This window comes from Bidens hawaiensis, unplaced genomic scaffold, assembly GCF_021521415.1.
Source record: "Bidens hawaiensis isolate Kalapana, Puna unplaced genomic scaffold, B.hawaiensis_p1.1 tig00027078_1, whole genome shotgun sequence".
In the NCBI taxonomy this organism is placed as follows: domain Eukaryota; kingdom Viridiplantae; phylum Streptophyta; class Magnoliopsida; order Asterales; family Asteraceae; genus Bidens; species Bidens hawaiensis.
Genome location: NW_027494367.1, coordinates 287,287 through 309,637, shown reverse-complemented (window position 1 = coordinate 309,637; position 22,351 = coordinate 287,287). Strand labels below are relative to the sequence as shown.

General features: G+C 33.8%; 1 protein-coding gene across 1 annotated transcript; it reads right to left on the bottom strand.

Moving 5' to 3' along the window:
- Positions 1-821: 821 nt before the first annotated feature.
- LOC143574679 (protein FAR-RED IMPAIRED RESPONSE 1-like) lies at positions 822-14,516 on the bottom strand. Its single transcript, XM_077059246.1, has 5 exons — positions 14,279-14,516; positions 2,071-2,375; positions 1,628-1,776; positions 1,279-1,537; positions 822-1,088 (listed from the first exon to the last, which is right to left on the bottom strand). The coding sequence occupies exons 1-5, from the start codon at positions 14,514-14,516 to the stop codon at positions 822-824; spliced, it is 1,218 nt and encodes a 405-aa protein (XP_076915361.1).
- Positions 14,517-22,351: the final 7,835 nt, after the last annotated feature.

Below are 22,351 nucleotides of genomic sequence, written 5' to 3'. Positions count from 1 at the left end.
TTTTGATAAAGTAGTTCTTTTGTATCTTGTCTTATCAGCTTGTTTGATCATTATATTCATTTGATCCCTGACTTTAATTAGTTCATCAACATCAGTTACATAGCTATTTATAAGATACTCACCGGCCAACGTTATTTCCCTTGAAGTCTCTTTAACTTTGAAATTTTTCTCGTTACCAAAACTTGAAATTTGAGCAGTTCTTGGATTTACACCAGCATCTCTCGTCCAACGATCCAATATGTATTTCTTTGTTAATCTTGTAACTCTGAACAAATTTAAAATATAAAGACAGTGACGACACAATAAACCATAATGTTCAAATCTTTTGCATGCACATGAAATGGTCGAATCAATTCCTTCCTCCCCATCCTTCTTAAACAATACCTAACAGACAAAAAATATATATACGTTAAGCATTCTATTTCAAATCAATTAAAAGACAAAATATAAATAAAACACAAGAATATGACAAAAAGGTTTAAACGTTCTAGCATGTTCTGCAAACAAAGAATTAAATCAATCTTACCTCCAAACATCCTGGGACATATGCATTAAAGTTACATACAGAAAGCCTCACAAAATCTTCTTCTTCGGTTGATTTCATACATGCAACACAGCTTCTAATATGATACATTTCATCTTGGAAATTATTAAAAGTAGCCCTTGTATGCATCAGTTCGGCTTCTTTCTCAAAAGGATTTTCACTAAACAAAGGAAGATGTGTGTACCTAGTATCATGATCATTCTTTCTACCATTGTGCCTTTGAATCTCCATACAATGATCAAAATGACTAAAGAACTTAGCAAGTGATAATTGTGAGTTAGAAACTTGATAAAAAATGATTTTCACTTTCTGATATCGATGTGGTTCTCATAAGACCAGACAATGATTCATCCCTATAATAAGCAGGAATCCAATCATATCTCATTTCAAACATGCCAGACAACCATTTATTTGTTTCGAGATCACATTCCTTCATTATAAGTTCCCATTGCATTTCGAATTCAGATTGAGATATTGCATTCGTCCAAACAATGTCACATATTTTACGCTTGAAATCTTCATTGTTACAAAGGGCAACACCAACCTGATGTTACAAAATTATATCATTTCATTTGAAAAACAAAAGCTACTAAAAATACAAAATAATACGTTCTCATACGTTTATAACTATCCAGTTTATATACTTATCATGCTAATATGTTTAGAAGTGCTAAAACGTTCTAGCACGTTCTAATAAGTTTTCATAATGCTGTAATACAAAAAAAACAAGTTACCTTATCAGCAAGTTTTTTCATAATATGCCACATGCATAACTGATGTCTAGAGTTTGGGAAGACTGGGAAGATTGCTTGCTTCATAGCAGGATCTTGATCAGTAACAACCACCTTTGGGGCAATACCGAAAGAATCAAGAAAAACTTTCAAAAGCCATGAATAAGATTCAATAGATTCAGATGATAACAAACCAGAACCAACTGTAACATTTCGGTAGTGATTATCAATGGCAGTAAATGGTACAAAAACCATCTTGTACCTGTAAAAACAAATTTATAAAAAAAGAATTAAAAAAATACAGCTGTAAAAATATTAAAATGTAAAAAAAAAATGTATTAAATTGACATACTTGTTGGTCTTGAATGTGGCAACAAATGATGTAATATCTCCAAAAGCCAAATAATTCTTCTTTAAAATCTCATCAGCCCAAAATAACCGATCTAACTCACCATTATTATTAACAGTGTTCTCAAATGAATAATCATCACAACAGCTTTTCTTCCCATTTCAGCATCATATTCACCGATAAAACAATTTAAACTTTATTTAAAATTCTTACAATCATCTTTTGTAGCCCCTGCTTCCTCAAATCCTCCATACTTTGTCCTCAGAATATTAAACGCCACCCAAATTCAATGTTGACATCTCATATATAATATCTTGTTGTACATAAGTCAACTTTCTATTCGATCAAAGAAAATGCATATCATTTGAATCCACCATTTCATGATTATGTCCTTCAACAAATTCGTTTATTTCAAACCTCAAACTGTCATCAGATTTTAAAAAAACTTGAGCTCGAAAACCACACCGAATTGTTGGTCTCTTCCTTCTTTTATAATATGGTCTATTTGAACCATCTTTCTCAGCCATAGAATCATAACTGTTTGGTGGTTTGTGACCTTTTGAACAAGTAAAATATTTAGACTTTAATAACCCATCATTCATGTAAGAACCTCCTTTACGAACACCAAAACCAACTTTCTTTGCATATTCACAATAGAAATCATATGCATGATCAACATATTCGAAAACCATTCCTTGCACAGGTTTACAAGAGGCATTAACTTGTGATATGACAACATTTGAAGAATGATCTGATTAAAACAACAAATTAAGTCATAAAATATAAACAACTATGCTTACACGTTCTATTAAAACGTTCTACTAATACATGCTAAACAAATCATCCATTCGTAAAAAATAACACTTTACCATTAAAAACCGTAGTACGTTCTAACACTGAAAAAATAAAGAAAACGACTAACCCTATTCACGAATTACTTTTTAAACACATAATTTTAAAGTATAAAGTGAATCACAAGTAATTGACAAACTAAAAACAAAATATCGATCATGAATACAACCGAAAAATAACCTAAAGAATCCAAAAAATTCAGTTATCGTTCTATTAACACGTTCTACTAATATGTCCTAAACTAGTCATCCATTCATTGGTAACACTATGTGATTCTACAAAAAAACCCTAATACGTTCTAATACGTTCAAATACTCAAAAAACAAATAAAACAACGAATACTATTCACGAATTGCTGTTAAACACATAACTTAAAGTCTATTAGAATAACATGTAATTGACAAACTAAAAACACAATACCGATCATGATTTGCACAGAAAATTAACCTTAAAATCCAAACAACTAAGTTATCAGTCAATTAAACTAACCACAGAGCTCAATAAAATCAAAATTGATTAAAATTACACCTAGAATTACTTACTTTGATGATCGTAATACATGACGATCAAATTCAAACGAAGGCCGTCAAAGTTAATTCGAATAAGCAAAATCGCCAATTGGTAATGTCAATTACGAAGCAGTTTTTGGATACGTGATCAAATTGAATAAAACAGGGTATACTAGAAAACAGTTTCTAAATATACAGCCGCGCATGATTTTTTAAATACTTTAAAAAGCCAAAAATACCCGTACGTTAACTTACGTGATCAAATTAAAATAAATTTTTAATCGACGATCAGCACCCTCGCGTACGTAATGTACGATAAACAACTATTGTATTGGATCCTTTATCTATATAACTAAATATATAAATATATATACCTATATATATACACCTATATGTTTATATGTATATACAAGAACGAAAACGTAAGTTAAACGAGTATTATAAAGTTAGTTTTTATCAAAATAATCTTTATTAGTTGTTATTATTATTATTAATATAATTGTTAATTGCTTAAAAATAAATAATAACAAAAAAATCCCAAAAATATCGGGGTGCAAGGGACGAGCCCGCGACCTCCACCCCACAAATCAAGTGTTTATCCAGCTGGGCTACAGCGACGTGCAATTAAAACCCAGTTTGCATTAATTAAATACACAAACAGAAACAAACAGTTTGATCATACCTAGAAATTGATTTGATCAAATCGGTTATAGTTGATCAGATTAATCATAGGGTTAATGAAGAACAAGACATTGCGAACCTATCCATGTGTTTAATTACCTTAATATATGAGCGGAAGAGGATGAACTGATCACGATAGTGGCCAGCGCAAAAGATTATGAACGAACAGATTAATGAACAAATTAATCTAATTATATACAGTGGTAATGTCAGCCGCTATCTAAGGATCGTATACGTGTATTTAATTGCAAAATCATAAACGATTTCGTGATCAAAGGTTAATTAGGATTGTCGGTTTGTATGAAAAGGAAAACGGATCATTAGTTGATATTGTTAACTTGTATAAGGTGTCAGTTAAGCCCGAACTTGATAAATATAAACGATACACAAAATCAATTGCATCCATTACACGAGAATTATTGTCCAAATTAACTAATTTGTGGATTCGGGTACAAGAAATGAATGTGGGTCAGGTTTTGGTAAACGGATATCCAATGGATAATCTGGGTTATAACTATATATACAGTTTGGTCCCTAAAGTTTGAAGTTGGATACATAAAAGGTTAAAACTTTATATTTTGGGTTAAATGCGTCAAAGTTTAATAGATATAATTATAAATAATTGAATATTAATAAAACAATAAATATAACTCGATAGACGCAATTTTTTTAATAAAAAGAAAAAAAATCGAAATACCCGAGTTGTTACATGATATGTCGTACCGATGTTGAGTCTTGTTCCCATAGATTCATGGAACTTTTTCCAGAATCTCTGAGTAAAGCGAGAATCTCTATCATACATGATTGACAACGGCACTTCATGCTTAGCCACAACCTCTTTTATGAACAAATTTGCTAACGTTTCTGACGAGATGGCCTCTCGTACATGCAGAAAGTGAGCACTTTTCGTTAAACGGTCCACTATCAACCAAATGGCATCATGATGTTTAGTTGTGGGTGGTAGCTTAGTTATGAAATCCATGGTGATGTGTTTCCATTTCCATTTTGGTATCTCCAATTGTTGCATCTTCCCATAAGGTTTCTCGTTTTCTGCTCTCAAGATATGGAGACACTATCTGTATGGTACTAAGTGTACCATTTACACAGATCATAAGAGTTTAAAGTACTTCTTCGAGCAGAAGGAATTGAACATGAGGCAGAGAAGATGGTTAGAATTAATAAAGGATTACAACTGCGATATTAAGTACTACCCTGGTAAAGCTAACGTGGTCGCTGATGCACTAAGCCGTAAGAATGAGGAAGTCATTGCAACAGTAAAGTCATATCAGCTAGTTATGAACTCAAGCTTATTTGAAGAAATCATCAAGGTGCAGTCTGAAGTGCTGGTAGATGAAGGGCTAGTAAAGAAAGAAAGGATTTTTGGTCAGCAAGACGAGTTGATGGAAAACACGCATGGTGTTAAGACTAGGTTTGACCGCATGTGGATTCCACGCCATGGAGATCTCAGAGTCGAATCTTAGATGAAGCTCATAAGTCAAGATATTCTATTCATCCAGGAGCTACGAAGATGTACCAAGATTTGAAAAGAGAAAACTGGTGGCCAGGAATGAAGAATGATATGGTAGATTACATCAGTAGATGCTTAACTTGTTTACAAGTCAAGGCAGAGCATCAGAAGCCTTATGGGAAAATGCAGCCTTTAGAGATACCAGAATGGAAATGGGAACACATCACCATGGATTTCATAACTAAGCTACCTCATACATCTAAGCATCATGATACCATCTGGGTGATTGTGGACCGTTTGACCAAGAGTGCTCACTTTCTGCCTATACGAGAGGCTATCTCGTCAGAAACGTTGGAAAGCTTGTTCATTAAAGAGGTTGTATCTAAGCATGGAGTGCCGTTATCGATCGTGTCTGATAGAGATACTCGTTTTACTTCGAGGTTTTGGAAGAAGTTCCATGAAGCTATGGGAACAAGATTGAACATCAGTACGGCGTATCATCCTCAAACAGATGGGCAGTCTGAAAGGACGATCCAAACCCTTGAGGATAAGCTACGTGCTTGTGTTTTGGACTTTGGAGGGAGTTGGGACGATCATCTGCATCTGGCAAAGTTCTCTTACAACAACAGCTACCATTCAAGTATTGGGATGCCACCGTTCGAGATGTTGTATGGAAGACGATGTAGAACTCCATTATGCTGGGAGAAATTGGTCAGAAGGAGATGGGAAGCCTAGAAGTTGTTCAAGAAACTTCTTCAAAGTTTGATCGGATTAAGGCAAGGATGAAAGCTGCTCAAGACAGACAGAAGTCGTATGCTGATAAGCGGTGACGACCAATTGAGTTTAACGTTGGTGACAATGTGATGCTCAAGGTCTCGCCTTGGAAAGGTATTATTCGTTTTAGGAAGAGAGGAAAGTTGAGTCCGAGGTACATTGGACCGTTTAAGATTTTAGATCGTATGGGGGAAGTAGCTTATAAGCTGGAATTACCCGATGAGTTAGTAGGAATTCATTCAACCTTCCATGTTTCTCATCAAAGGAAGTGTCTAGCTGATGACACGTCGCACGTGCCATTGATGGACATTGAGGTTGATGAACAGCTGAACTACATTGAGCAACCGATAGGGATTGTCGATCGCAAAGAGAAGCAACTTCGTCACAAGGTTATACCCCTAGTGAAAGTGATATGGAAGCATCACAAGGGATCAGACGCTACATGGGAAGCTGAGGAAGAGATGCGCAAGTTTTATCCAGAATTGTTTATGTAAAAGTTAGGTTTCGGGGACGAAACCTCTTGAGGAGGGAAGACTTGTAACATCCCGTTTTTCGGGTTTCGGTTAATAAATTAAAATACAAGTTATTATGAGTCAGGCTAGTGTTGGGTTAAATGGATATGGGTTATGGACTTGGGCTTTGAAAGAAAGAGGAAAGGACCATGGGCTTAAGCCCATGATCCATAATTATATAAGTCATTAAATGGCCTTTAATCATTCATTTCACACATTCCATACACCTCTCAAAACACACACTTAAGCTCTCTCTCTAGTCTCTCTCTCTCTCTCGACCGAAACCAAGAAAGAAACCGATCCCGACCCAAGGTATGATAGTATTTTATTGTATGAGCTTAAACCCGTTAGATATAAACACGAAACGACGAGCCGACACTGTTAAACCGTTTAAGTCACGAGATCCGAGTGGAATCGGGTATAAACCGAACCTATGATGAGCTTAGGGGTCACCCTAGCTCAGATCTGGATCGAACGGGACGAAAAACGGTGAAAAACAAGTAAAAACTCGTTTTTTCCGACGTGTTCGCGGTTTTCCGGCGGCCTTCCAGCAAAGGCGGCGCCGGAAAAGTATGTACGAGGTTAAGGGATGTCAGGGAATGTTCTGACATTCCCTGACCTAACCCTAGTTCGCTAAGGAATAACCAACGAATTAAAGTGATTCGCTAGCTGATTCGCCTAAGTAAACATAACGAACTAACTTCAGTTCGTTAAGGGGAAAGGATAGAGAATTACCCTTGATTCGCTATAGTTAAAAGATAACAAATTGAAAGGTCCAATTCGTTACATAGACTGGTTCGTTGTGGACTGATTCGTTAAGGGTCCAGTTCGTTAGAAGGGTTCAATTCGTTAAAATAACCAGTTCGTCATGACAAGTCAGTTCGTTAAGGATAAGTAACGAACTAGGAGGTTGGCAGAATGACAAGAACAGTCCCTGGACTTAGAAAAGAATGATTTAATTACAAAGAAGCCCTTGGATTTTAAGTAGCAAATTATTTAATGATTCAAAATCCTAATGGAAAATGTGTAAAGACAGTTAATGAAAATAAAATTTTTCCAAGCTGACCTGGCAGCTTAACCCCAGCCAGGGGCTCTGCCCCTTGGACCCCGCTAGGGGCTACCGCCCCTAGAACCCCGCTGCCATGGGCACTGCCCCCGGACCCCCGTTCGTTGAGGGTAATGATTATAAATTAGAAAGACGATATGTGTAGTGATAGTTTATTGATACGTATAATTATTATACAGTTAGTCGTGCACAGCTCAAGAAGGGAATAACCGTAAACGGTGAACGCAACCGCATTGAGGTGAGTTCCTAGCCCCACTTCCTTGTTATGTTTTCGGGGCTGTGTGCATACTCGATGTGATAGTTAATACACTTACCTTAAGTGGTAAGTGTATGCCTTGTATGATGTATGTTTGATGATTGCTTGATGGTGCGTGAACGATCTTCGAATATTGCATGTACCGTCAGTTGGTAGCTAAAGATGCGATTGCTATGTATGATGTAAGATAAAACGCATGTATGAATATATATGATGTATGCATAATGTACGTATGATATGTTATTGGTACGTGAACGCTCTTCGGAGATTGCACGTATAGTCAGGAAAAGTATGTAAGAACAGGTATGGTATGAAGCATGAAGGGTGACCGGACCCTAATAATAGCCGAGGATGAAGGGTGACCGGACCCTAACAATACCCGAGGATGAAGGGTGACCGGACCCTAATAAAATCCGAGGATGAAGGGTGACCAGACCCTAATAATATCCGAGAATGAAGGGTGACCGAACCCTAATAATAATGTCCGAGGTATGTAGGTGAAACGCCCTTTATAATGTATGGTTAGATATGAATGTGTATGGACGAATGATGAACATGATATGTATGTAATGCGTACCTTCGGGCACGTATATGTGTATGAAAAGTAAGTTATGTGATTAACTAGAACTCACTCAGCATAGCTGACTTTTAGTATGCACGCAGGAAAATAGGTTGAGGCAGCTCGCGTGACTGAAGACACATGGCATGGAAATCGAAGATACTGGCATCTCGAAGAAATGTTGTGATGTTTTAAAGACTATGTTTTGTTTTAATTGACTACGAATGTTTTATAAGACATGATTTGATGGTTACGTAAAATGTTTTGGTTGAAGTTTTATTAATCCGCGAAAGTTTTCGTTAACTCTGATATTTAGAACTGCGTTTATGAGTAAATCCAACGTTAAAGTAGGGCTACCGGTAACGGGGCGTTACAAAAATGGCTTTAGTGAACTGATATCTTCTATCTTTTCTTACTTAAGTCTCATTCCCTGTTCGAGTATAATCATGTAGGATGTGTATTTCTCTCGAACTTATGCTCTGAAACCAACTTGTAAGACCCCGGTCCCGGTGCCCTACTTTGGCGTTAAACCTAAACACAGTTTTAAATATCAGAGTGAATAACTTGTTGCGGAATTTAATAAGTCAACCATATATTATATAACATTCTAAATATGGTATTAACACCATTCAAATTTATCTTTCAAAAACATAATCAAACATAACATTATTCTCAAGATGTCAGTGTCTTCAGTCCAATGCCATGTGTCATCGTTCAAGCTAGCTGCCTTAGCATATTCACATGTGCGTATACTAAAAGTCAACCACGCTGAGTGAGTTATAGTTAATCAGGCAACATACAATAAGTTCGTATACTACATACTTAAACAGCTTTACTTTCTTTCGTACATATATAAGTATATACCTTCATTCTTACTATCATTCTTCCATTCTTTCATACTTTCATATTATATCTTACTTTACATACATACTTATACATTTTAAAGAGCCTTTCACCCTATAACCTCACAGATATTATTATGGTCGACCACCCTCCTTCACATATATTATTAGGGTATGCCACCCTCTTTCACATATATTATTAGGGTCTGCCACCCTCCTTTCACATATATTATTAGGGTCTGCCACCCTCTTACCATACAACCATACATACCTTTCTTTATATTTATTTTTGTATACTTTCATTCATACCCTTAATCTTATCTATATCATTCATACATCATTCATAAAACATTCACATAACATACACTTACCACTTAACGTAAGTGTATTAACTAATCACATCAAGTATGCACTCAGCCCCGAAAACATAACAAGGAATTGGGGCTAGAAACTCACATGTGTCTTGTGCTACTTAGAGTTAACTATAAAACCCCTCCTTAGCTGTGCACGACTAACTGTGTAATAATTATCAGTATTAATTAACTACCTCTAACTAATCATAATTCTAGGTTAGTGTAACCCCTAGCTAACGGGTGTCGGGGGCAGTGCCCTTGGCAGCGGGGTCTAGGGGCAGCAGCCCTTAGCAGGGTCCAAGATTTTTATTAACATACCTTTACTAAAAAATTTATTTTTATTAACAGACCTTTACTAAAAAAATCATCAGAAAAACTGAAGTTTAAACCAATCTAATCGAACGACCATTCTAATCGAATAACAGTTCTAATCGAATGAATGTTCTAATCGATGACAGTTTTAATCGAATTACAGTTCTAATCGAATGATCATTCTAATGGAATGACCGTTCTAATCGAATGACAGTTCTAATCAAATGACCATTCTAATTGAATGACAGTTCTAATTGAATGACCATTCTAATCGAATGACCAATTCGATTCGATTACTTTGTCAATTCGATTCGATTCGATTACTTTGTCCATTCGTTTATATTACTTGTCAATTAATTTGATTACTTTTAGTTTGAATATGGTTTTATTTCCTTCATTTCCAGCCTTTATTTTCGACTTGTTTTGCCCGTATTGAATAAGAATTGAGGCTTGGAATTTAACCATAATGTTTCCTCGCACTAACCTGGTTCAAAAGTTACCCGTTTGTCCCGTTTCATTCCAAACAACTTGTTTACGCTCAAGTTCACATTTTTCTTACATAATAAGGCCCGATTTTCCTTAGTATAAAATCTTAGAGCAAACCGACCTCAAATACTTAACCTTTAATATATGATGTACCTTTTTTGCTCACTTCTAGCAACGGGTTTGGTGCAACACGTGATTATGGATGTGTTTCTTGTTTGTATGACGAAGATCTAACACAACCCTTCTTGATTCGGATTCAAATCTGATCCGTAATGAAAGAGAAGTGTTTGTGTGTGTTTTTGAGTGTGTGGAAGCAAAGTTGGTGGAAATGAGGGTTTTTAGGATTTGAGGGAAGTTTCAGAGGGGTTATATACCCTTAAGCCCATGGACCTAAGGCCATCACCATCCTTTATTCCATCATTTATGGTCCAAGCTCACACTCTATTATTTTTATTTAACTCAACTAAATAATAACACATCATTAATTAAACGAAATTCTTTTATTTATTATTATTAAAGGTAAAAATGTTATAATTTATATGTGAAAAAGTTTATATAAATATGTGTTTTTTACATGAATAATGATATTTTATAGTATATTTTGCATGTAAAATGTAGATTTCCCCATTATTTTTGAGTTCCCTCTAATATATATATATATATATATATATATATATAGAATGAGAGAGAGAGAGAGAAAGAGTTAAGTTCAAAATATAACTTCAAAAAAGTGGTGAACTAGGGAACACATTTCCCAACCCTTGATCAATTCCCCTCATTAGTATGGTGCACTATCAATCACCTACATCACATTTTTTTGTAAGAGAAAAGAAAAACCCTAAAAAAATCGAAAAATAATTTAAAAATATTATCGAGCAAAAAAACGTAAAAATTAAAAAAAGGTAAAAAAACCAAAATGTTTATCTAGCATCCCCAGCTCAACAAAAAAAACCTTCAAAAAACAAAAAAAATATATATAAAAAGTAAAAACAAAAAAAAAACAAAAAAGAATATCTAGCATCCTCGTTCCAAAAAAACTCAAACTTAGTTTAGCCTTCGGGTTTAGTTTAGCTTTTAGCGGGTTTAGGTTTTTTTTTTTTAGCTTGGGGGGGAGGTAAACACTTTTTATTAACATTTTACACGTAAAACAAGAAATCTCATTAACATTTTACATGTAAAACAACAGTTCATAAAGATTTTACATGTTACAAATCACTTTTAATTAACATTTTACACGTAAAACAACAAATTTCATTAACGTTTTACAAGTAAAACAACAATTCTTTAAGATTCCACATGTAAATATTAATATTTTACATGTAAAATAACACTTTTCATTAACATTTTACACTTAAAGCAACAAATCTAATTAACATTTTTATACATAAAACAACAATTAATTAAGATTTTACATGTAAAAATTAATATTTTACATAAATAATAACACTTTTCATTAATATTTTTCACGTAAAACAACAAATGTCATTAACATTTTAAAATTAAAACAACAGTTCTTTAAGATTTTACATGTAAAAATGTAATATTCAACATATAAAATAACATATTTCATTAACATTTTACACGTAAAATAACAAATCTCATTAAAAACAACAGTTCCTAAAGATTTCACATGTAAAACAACACGTTTCTTTATAATTTTAATGTATATTCAACAATTGTATATATATTAAAAACCAACATATGATTATCTCACGAAATTTAGTGTTCATGAAAATTTAACTTATGTTTTTACGAAGGCTAAATCGAGCTCTTTTTTTTTAAACGGGGGATGCTATATATATATATTGGATAATTTCATAAGTTTTTTTGCAGCGAGAAGTGAAGGTGTAACTCAGTTGGTCCCTAATTTCACTCCCTTTCTTATGTGTAAGTGCGTTGTGTAGGTGCATATGTATGTGTGTAGGTACGTATGTTTGTATATGTGTGCGTATGTTTGTATATGTGTATGTATGTTTATATGTGTGTAGGTACATATGTTTGAATGTGGCTCGGTACATTTATATGTTTGTAGGTTGGTTTGAATGTGTAATTAGGACATAAATACAACCAACCTACATATATGTATGTAGCATCATATTAAATGGAGTGAAATTAGGGATTAATGGAGTTATACATTTACTTCTCGCACTTATCGCTGTAATATCACTTCTCGCAAGATCCATCCCTTGTATATATATATATATATTGGTTTTTTATTATTTTTTTCTTTTTTTAAGATTTTTTTCAATTTTTTTTGAAGGTATTTATTTTTTTTATCGGGCATGTTAGATAAATATTTTGATTTTTTAATTTTTTATTTTTTATTATTTCGGTTTTTATGTTATATAATATTTTTTAAGGGTTTTTTTCTCTTACGAAATTGATGTGATGTAGGTGATTGAGGGTGCATCATAAGGATGTGGGGAATTGATCAAAGGTTGGGAATGGTGTTCCCCAGTTCCCCAATTTTTTGAAGTTCCCCAATGAACTCTTATATATATGGTAAGGATCTTGAATTTCCCCAATTAACTCTCGCCATCGTCATGTTTTCTTCTGCTCTATCGAGCTCACACTGCTTCTGGTTAGTCTCGTACTTAAAAAACTTACCGAATAAAATTAAAACGTTGTGTATCTGCTGATTATTATAAAATTTTTGTGATTTTGATTTTGAGAATAGTTCATTTGAAAATTTAACAAAACATATCTAAATTATGGTTAAATAAGCTGAATTATACATATATGTACATATATAATGTGACTTTATATACGTATATGCATAATATAAATGTTTTTAATAATGGATTTTCAGAACATGATAGAAACATACATATATGTACATATCTGAGGTGACTTTGTATACATATATGCATAATATCAATGCTTTTAATAGTTAACAATAGTACCAAGATTTTTTGTTTATATACCTATAGGTACACATATATGATTTGACTGTATATACATATATAAAATGAATTTTTATTTTATAGTTTAGGTTCAGGGGAAACATATACAAATGTGATAGGACACATAATAATACCAAGTGAAAGATCAAAAATATTTAAAAGAATAAGGAAATCATGGGAAAAATAGACGTTAACTGCTGAAGGTACTACTTAATTATATATTTATATGTGTATAAGGTTACAAATTGTTAATGATTTATTTGGTAATTGTAGCATGTCGATTATATTACATACGTGTATTGTGAGTAATATTTATATTTACTATATATGTGTGTAATATGTTTGTGTTGGGTACATGCAGATCTTATATGTGGTACATGTTGATATTATTACATATACGTATAGTGAGTAATATTTCTGTTTAGTACATATGTGTGGATCTTGTCTGTGGTACATGTATGTGTCACTAGTAGTAGTTATAAAATGTAATTAAAAAATGCTTGTACATGTGTATAACAATGTTTTGTTTTGTATTGTTTTGTTTTGTAATTGTAGCATGTCTATTTCATACGTATGTGTATAGGGAATAATTGCTCTCTTTATACATACGTGTATAATTTGTTAGTGTTAGGTTACACGTAGATGTTGTCTGTGGTACATATACGTATAATGAGTAGTAGTTATATAATGTACTTAAAAAACTCTTTGTACATTTGTGTATAACGATGTTTTGTTTTATAACAATAAAAATGTTTGGTAATTGTAGCATATTTACGCTATACATATTTGTATAGCTTATTTGAAAACAATACATGTGTATAGTGACCAAAGTGTTTGGTAATATTTGTGTTTGTCAAATGTATAGCTTGTTTAAAAATTGTATGTATATATGTGTATAGTGATCAACTATTTGGTAATTGAAGTTTGTTTATGACATATAGTGAGTAAAATGTCTCTTTGTGCATACGTGTCTAGTGATGAAGTTTGTTACGGTATCAAGTTTTGAGTTTTCGGGATCGTTACGGTTTGGAACAGTACGGTTCGGTACGGTACCGGTATTTCCCCAAGTTATCAAACACACTTTCTGCCATCCCTTTACTCATCATCAAGCCTTTTAGGGTCTTTATTTTGTTCTCATCATCCCATGGCTCTAAGTGTTCAATTGGTTCTGGTTTCACATGCACAACAATAGGAACTATTGAAGCTTTTGAAGATTGAACCTTTTCTTGATCATCTTTTTCTTTCTCAGACTGGTATAAGGCCAATTTTTCATTTCTGCTCATCCCTTTGATCTCATTCAATCTCCTCCTTGCATCCATTCATCTGTCAAGCATCTGCAGCTGTTCATCTTCCCACTTCTTTTTCTTTTCAGCCTTTTCTTTTTCAGCCAGAGTAACAACTCTTGGCCTTTTTGTTGATTTTTCAGAGTCATTTTTCTTTGGTAATCTTCTAAAGTGGGTCTCAACTTGTTCCTTTGAGAGACTATCAACCTGTTCCTCTGAGAGACTATCAACTATTTCCATAGTCCTCCCTCTGTCAATCAAATATTTGCACTTTCCTCTAAATCTTTTAAACAATTCATCAATCTTTTCTTTTTGACTTGCCTACCTTTTCATTATTTCCAATTCCTCTTTCTTTACCCTTTCCACATTCAAACTGTAATGTCTTTCCAATTCATCAAATTTCATCTTACTCAAGTCTTTATCAGACAATCCATGCATTCTCAAGTAACTTCTATATTTTTGAGAATCACGGTTCTCCTTTTCCATCCTCCTCTTGATCTCATCTACCTCTTTATCAATCAATTTTTGCAACTCCTCATCTTTCATAGGAGCCAAAGTTTCAAACTTGAGTCCATGCTTAAACTCACAATCAAAGGATGATTTCTCATTGCATTCTCCAACCTAGACTGTATGTTCTCCCTGTGTTTATCTGTCATGTCAATGTTTGGGGAGTCAACAGCATCATCATCACCTTCAGTTGATTCTTCAAGAGCCTTAATCTGTGGTTCATTCATACCAGGCTCATCATCAGGCATAAAAACGTGTAAAGGAATAGCATGCATAGGGCTTTCCTTATCTTTGGGGCTTTCAACAAAGTACTCAGCTTTATCAGACTTTATGGCCCTTTTCTTCTCAGTTTCATCATCACTATAGTCTCTTCCATCATACTTGCATCTTCTCCTTGTATATTTCTTTACATACTTATTATCCAGATCATCTTCTGCCCCTTTATTTTTCTCTTCTTCTGCTATCTTTTCTGCATATTCAATACATTTCTTAATGGCTGTTCATGTAAGATTCTCCAGCCTCATCAGTCACCATCTGCTTGTTTGAATTATCTTCAGTGTTTTTAGTAGTGGATGGATTTTCAGCCTCAGGTTGGGCTTGTTTAAACTGGTACATCACAAGAGCTAAGGTATTTTCGACCACTTCAAGTTGTTTTAATTTTATCTGCCCCTCAATAACTTCATGTTCTATCTCTCCTTCTTCATTTAGTGTTTTAGCAATATGGGCTTGCTCCAGTAGAGTTTCTTGTTCAACAAACTCTTGTTCAGTCATGGATCTGGCAATCCTCTCTCTTTCCAATGTTTCAAATATAGTGTCAGCATGCCTTTTGGCAGCTTGTCAGCAGTTTCATCCTTGTCCAGAATATCATCAATGGATTTGTCCTGAGTTTCAACAGGCTCTTCAGTATTAGCAATTGATTTTCCTTTTGCCCTTCTCCTCCTTTCTTCCTCAGATTCCCTCACCTCATCAGGTTCACTGGGAAAATTATCAATATCATCAATCAAGTTCCTCATCTCCTCATCATCCTCAACAACCTTCTTGGAAGTTTCAACATTATCATTTTCTTCAGTTAAGACTACTTCCTCAGTATCTCTACCTTCCATATTTTCATCAATATTCCTTTCCTTCTCCAACTCCTTATCCCTCTCCTCATCCACATTTTTCACAAACATAGACTTCTCAACATTATAGTCTTGTTCTCCACCATCTGACTCATCTGCCTCATACCCATAATCATCTATTCCCCTCTCTTCACTGTCATCACAATCATCACTTTCATACAAACTGCATAGAGTTTTTAATCCATCTTCTTCGACATTCACTTCATCCCTCACAACCTCCTCATCATCAATATTGGCATCAGTGGCGAAAAAAAGATTATCCCCCTGTTTTGGTACAGCTGAGGTCTTCTCAACCTCAGCCTCCAGGGTTTGAATACTGGACTGTGCATGTTCCAACTTTAATTTCAACTCAGCATTTTATTGTATCAACTCTACATATCTCCCTCTCAAATCAACGTTTTCTACCATTAGATCCAGGTTTCGTTTAAATAAATAAGCACCAGGGGTAGGGGAACGGGTTGGTAGGTCAGAGAAAGGATCAGGTATACTGGTTTGAGGTTGGATGGGTTCTTTTGGTGGGCTTGGGCTTTCAATGATATTTGTGCTGGTGGATGGTAATGGGTTTATATTTTGGATTGATGGTAAGGTTTTGTGGGCATGGATAATTTCAAATGTTGGTTGGTTAGGTTGGTCTAAAGTTTGGGAATGGGCTGGGGATTAGAATGGTGTGTTTGGTAGATTAAGTATGTGGGCTGGGACATGTTGTGGGATGTAAAGTTCATGAAAGGATAGGTCTTAGGATGGGATAATGGGTTGGTTTTGGTTAAGGTTTTGGTCTTGGATTAGTGGTGGCCTTTGGGTTTGATTAGGTGATACTGGTGGGAATGGAATGTAAGGGCCATTTTGTGGTGGTGGGGATGGTGTTTGGTGTTGTAGTGGGGATTGGATGTGATTTTGGGGTGGGCTAATGGGTGAGGATGGTGGTGTAGGTAAAGGTTGGGCTTGAATTTCCCCATGTGTATGTGCATCAATAACCTCAATATCAGCCACGTTTCCTTCAATTCCTCCAATACCTCCATCACCTTGATCATCGTCTCCCATCTCCATCATCACCATTATCAGAATCATCATCCACTTCATCCTCACTCTCATCCTCCTCAGAGGTCACGTGTGGTGACTCTGGAACTGGCATTATAGCCAAATCATTGTTCACTAACCATGGTACAATATCGAATTCAGCCTCAGGATTGAAGCGTCTAGTGGAAGCCAACTTAGCAATCCTTTTGTACGTGTTTGGATCTTGTAGTAGATGTGTAGTACCCATAGTTGGTAGATCCTGCAGCTCCTTATTAAAAAACTCTGGAGAAATCTTGGGTAGACTAAGAATTTCTCCCTGTTGGGTTTTCTCAAGTTTGAAACAAGGCCTTCAAAAATCATCTTAGAAAAATTGAATAGTTGTCTAAAGATGACAACCACGGTTGCATTTGCTAGATCTCTGCTCATTAAGGTCCAAGATGTCACACCCCGAAAATCTTAACTTAACACATCGGAAGACTTAACTTAAGTCATTCGGGTTATGACAGATCCCGATAGCCAATAACAATAGACAATTGATAATAAAAGCATCATCTTTTATTAAAGAAAATATTTTACATTATTAGAGTTTCTTACACGTGCTATTGCACGGTTTAAATTATTTCAACTTTGTTCAAACACCACACGCCCTCCTTTCCATGCCACCTCGAAATCTTCACTTACCTGAAAAGCATATTAAAATAACGGTCAACACAACGTATTGGTGAGTTTCCCTTTATATCAAAATAGTCCATATATATATATATATATATATATATATATATATATATATATATATATATATATATATATATATATATATATATATATATATATATATGAATCGAAAACATAATCCATATAATGATCTTTCGTCATTATATTAGATATCAATTCGTGTGTAATCGTCACTACACCCCGAATTATATCTAAAATATCCAGTGTATAATGGTCTATTGCCATTATATCACAAATCCTTGTGTAATGATCTACCGTCATTACATCACAAAACAATAGGCATTTTACTTCTTAAACAAATCGTGTTGTTGTAAACTAGCTAAGAATACAACATTACGTATAACTATCATAGTTGATAACACGATACATACCAGACTCAAAATATTCCCACTTTTAACCCAACGCGATTGGAAGTGGGGGGCGTCACCCCAATAGATCTACTAATATTTATGTGCCCCTTTCTAGGGTTAACCGTTATTTGGCCAACTAGACTCATCCCGGGTTTGACACGGTTTGTAAAATAAAATGTCTTTATATAACATTAACGAAATCAATATATAACAAAGAATATGTATTTTCCCAAAACACAATTAAATATCGATTTGAAAATAATTCCAGTTAAAAATCGAGGGGGTTCGAAAGAGAAACTCACGGTTTTATAGCTTTTCGTTTCCAAAAATCTCGTGCCCTATATTATAACACGATTTGTTAATAAAAACTTGATTTTAGTTTTTATATATAACCCTTTTTAATTTATTAGTCCTACTCTAATATACACATAAGCAAATAAACGAGTACACATAGTTCGGTTTTCCGGTAACGATTATTTAATCAATTAAATTAATTAATAAACAATTAAAATATAATAAAATATTTTAAGTTTCAGTTGCAGGAAATTTTTAAGAAAATATTAATATTCTATTTTTCACAAAACGTGTCGGTTTATGCTTGAAATGCAGTATTTCGGTTTTTCGTTTAAAACGTAACTTATAAATTATGGAAAATACTTGTTACATATATATTAGACAAGTTTTACAATTTAACTTGTGAAAATATACTATTTTCATTTTTGTTAATATTTTCTTAAAATAGCAACGTTTTAACGTTTTCTGTCGGTTTTCGCGACACGGACCGTTTAGGACTAAGTTTTATCATCTTGTCCTTTTCTCATGTATTAACTTATGTTACATATGAGTATTTTAACACTTTAGGGTCTGTTCTAAAACAGTCCCTAATAGTTGTGTCGGTTTCGTTCGAAAAGCCGATTTTTCGACCGTTAACGTTACCGGCAAGTCAAATAAATTGCACAAGTATATACTAATTATCCTATGAACTAAACACGCATATATTAACATATAATTTAACATAAATTGCAGTTTTGACTATATATGTTCATAAGATACTTTTAATCGAGTTTTTCGGTTCCTAGTTCGTATTTTAGATTTCCTTGACAATGTTACTAGTTAAGCTTGTTATTTTTATATATACAATTATTATTAAATATCTTTAAAAATCCAGATCTTTAACCTCTTTTCCTAAGTTCCTAATAATCCCAAAATATTACTTTTAAGAAAAGGTTCTTATTCTATTGTAGAAGAATCTTATTTTTCATGATCCAAATCTTGTCTTTTTCAACAATATCATGTTTTTAGCTTTTAGATGTTTCTATTCCTTTATGTCTATCACTTTTACATTATTCCTACCTTTACCAATCTTTAATCAATCAAAGAATCATGGATTTATAAATTTTCTAAGTGTTGTTTTAATAAAGTTTCCTATTTTAGTAACTTTTATTATTTGATAATTCTAATTAATCTAATTCTTCCACTTTGATTAATTGTAATTCTAAGTAAAATTCATTCAATTAGTTTGATAGGGTTTTATGCATCCTAGATAATCTATTCCCATTTTATTCTTTTAATTCACCATTTAACAAAGTTTCTATCTTTAGCATGTTGTTTATTTTAACAATGTTTTAACTAATCCAAGTTTCTAATTATTCATCCCATCTTATTTTAAATTGGTATTAATCACTTATTGATTTCATCTATTACAAGTATTCACATAAAAATCTAATTTTCATCTTTTCTTAGATTAAAGTTTCCCTATTTAGTAACTTTAACAAACTTTCAATTTCTATCTATTTCTAACATGCAACCTATCCTATTTTCTATTAAGTTGTTCCTACAACTTCTTTTGATTCAAGAATTCATTCAAAACCTCTTAATCAACTTCATACCGAAAATCCCCAATTTTCACAATTATGAACATATTCTTATTTTATCCATTACTAGCAACAAGCTTTAACAATCTAGGTTCATATTACAAGTTAGAGATTAACAATCAATCCCAAACTTCATTCTAATAACAAACCCTAGAATTTCAAATTCATCAAAAGTTCAAGAGATTATCAACACTCAACATAAAATCCAATAATCAATATAAAGTCTTTAGGATGTATGTATACATGTGTATTGAGTTTTGATTCTCTCTTCCACATACATACATACACCCACGACACACACACATATACATATACTACTCACATTATCAATCTTTCAATCAAACTCAAGAACATCAAATCTTGTATATTCTTAATCAATACTTAATTAATCTAAACATATTACTTACTTGATTCTTAAGATTTGAAAGACGGAAAGAGTGTTGAGAGTGAGTGTAGTGTGCTTCCTAGCTTAATCTCTCCTTGGTGGCTTTATCTTTCTTATTCCTTGGTTTAGATCTTCATATTTCTTGATTATGTGTTAGTGTGTGTTTAATATTTGAATTTGTGTTTGTGTTTGTGTTTGAAGGGTGTTTGGGCCTAGCTTATATGAAGAGAAAGGGAGAGGGAGTAGGGTGATGTGTTGGTGATTAGAGTTAGGAGGTGGATAGGCTAAGTGACTTCCAACACACTCGTCTTCTAGAACCTAATGATTATCTCGGAAGTTGTAATAATATTATTGGAACACTTGTGAAGTGAGGTGTCCAAGGAAGGGGGTGGGGGCGGCCTAGGGGTGGGGGTATATGAGGGGTTTTGATTATTAACTAGGTGATTTCCGATTATTCGTTTAACGTATTACGTGTTTTAAATATCCAAACGAATTTCGTTTTCAATAATTTTTGTCAGGCTTTGAACAAAATCAAATTCCTGACAGTAAAATTCATTTTCTTGAAAATAGTTTATGTGGGGTCCTTTTCGGGTCCTGTGCTGGCTCGTGTTTGCTTATTTTCCAATTTTCGTGATTTGAGCCTTTCTAAATTATATTTTTATGTTGCCTAACATGTTTTCATATATATTTTGAATTTTTGAGATTGTTTAATCAATCTAATGATTTATTTACTTATTGGCTCGCTGCCCGAGGTTTTTGCACGTTTTCTCGTTTAGTGCTGAATGTTGGACTTTTTGTTGATATAACAAGATATTGACCTTTAATAAAGGGAGATTTTATTAATAAACGATATTAGGATTGATAATCATGATTACATTAGTGAAAATCTTTGCCAGATGTTACACAAGAGCCCTTACGCGGTGCATATCCTTGAGTAATATGTTGTATCAGAAACCTATAAAGGTAAGGGAACATTCCCTTCTTGAATTGGCCTTCGTGTACATCACCCTGATAACCAATTGTATCCTGAAAGATTGTCAGGAATCGGTTTGTGGAGAAATGGATTGGGATTTCAGCAGCATCATTCAGTTGTAAGCTTGCTCTGATAAGTTGTTCTGTGATGACTATCTCCTGTCGGTCAACAGTAGCCTCCAACCGCCTACCGCCGGCGTCATCAAATAATTGAGCAGAGTGCTAGAAATCCAAATGATGATTTCTGTAAATTACAGGGCACTCTGTCAATGAAAACCGCAAATTAGATAACTGAAGCCATCTAATCATCAAAGCCACGTCCTCATTATCGGGAGTCACTTGGAGTAGAGCACACACGTTGTGCTTCTTCTCGAAAGGATATGTCGGTTCGTCCGCCATATTGTACATACACAAACAAAAACAAGTTCAAAGTAGAGGTTAGTCATAAAGTTCATTACTTTGAAAAGTATTGGGTTAGAATTTGAAGAAGTAAAGAGAAATTTTCTTTAAGAACTTGTGCTTCGACAAATTTATAACCTACATTGAAGAAACAGAGATGTCAGTTAAACTGAAATTAAATATATCAATCCACATAATCTTATTCGGAAAACATTCAATTGAATCTTACCGAGTTAGATTAAGAGGGCTGACAAACTAGGGTAGGGAAATTATAAAAGCAGTTTGTATTCTAGAACGAGAGCAAGAGAAATAATGCAATAGTGTTTGGAGAGAGAAGTGAAGTATGAAAATTTCACTAAATCCCTCTTATATACCTTTTTAAAGTGGGTTTTAAATAAATTTTGTCTTTTCGTGGGAAAAAGCTGTCAAACAGTTAAAATATCTCATTAAATATCTTCCTATTTAAAACCTTGCTCGATAAAGCATATTTTGCAAACCTTGCTCGTAGGAG

Bases quoted from the DNA above. Each gene is read 5' to 3' on its own strand.
- LOC143574679 (XM_077059246.1), bottom strand. From the start codon at position 14,516: ATGGATGCAAGGAGGAGATTGAATGAGATCAAAGGGATGAGCAGAAAT. The intron at 2,376-14,278 runs GTGTGTTTGATA...TGTTTTAATCAG, and splicing joins GAGTAAAGGGATGGCAGAAA to ATCATTCTTCAAATGTTGTC. The intron at 1,777-2,070 runs GTTTTTTTAAAA...TGAAATGGGAAG, and splicing joins GGTGTGGTTTTCGAGCTCAA to AAAAGCTGTTGTGATGATTA.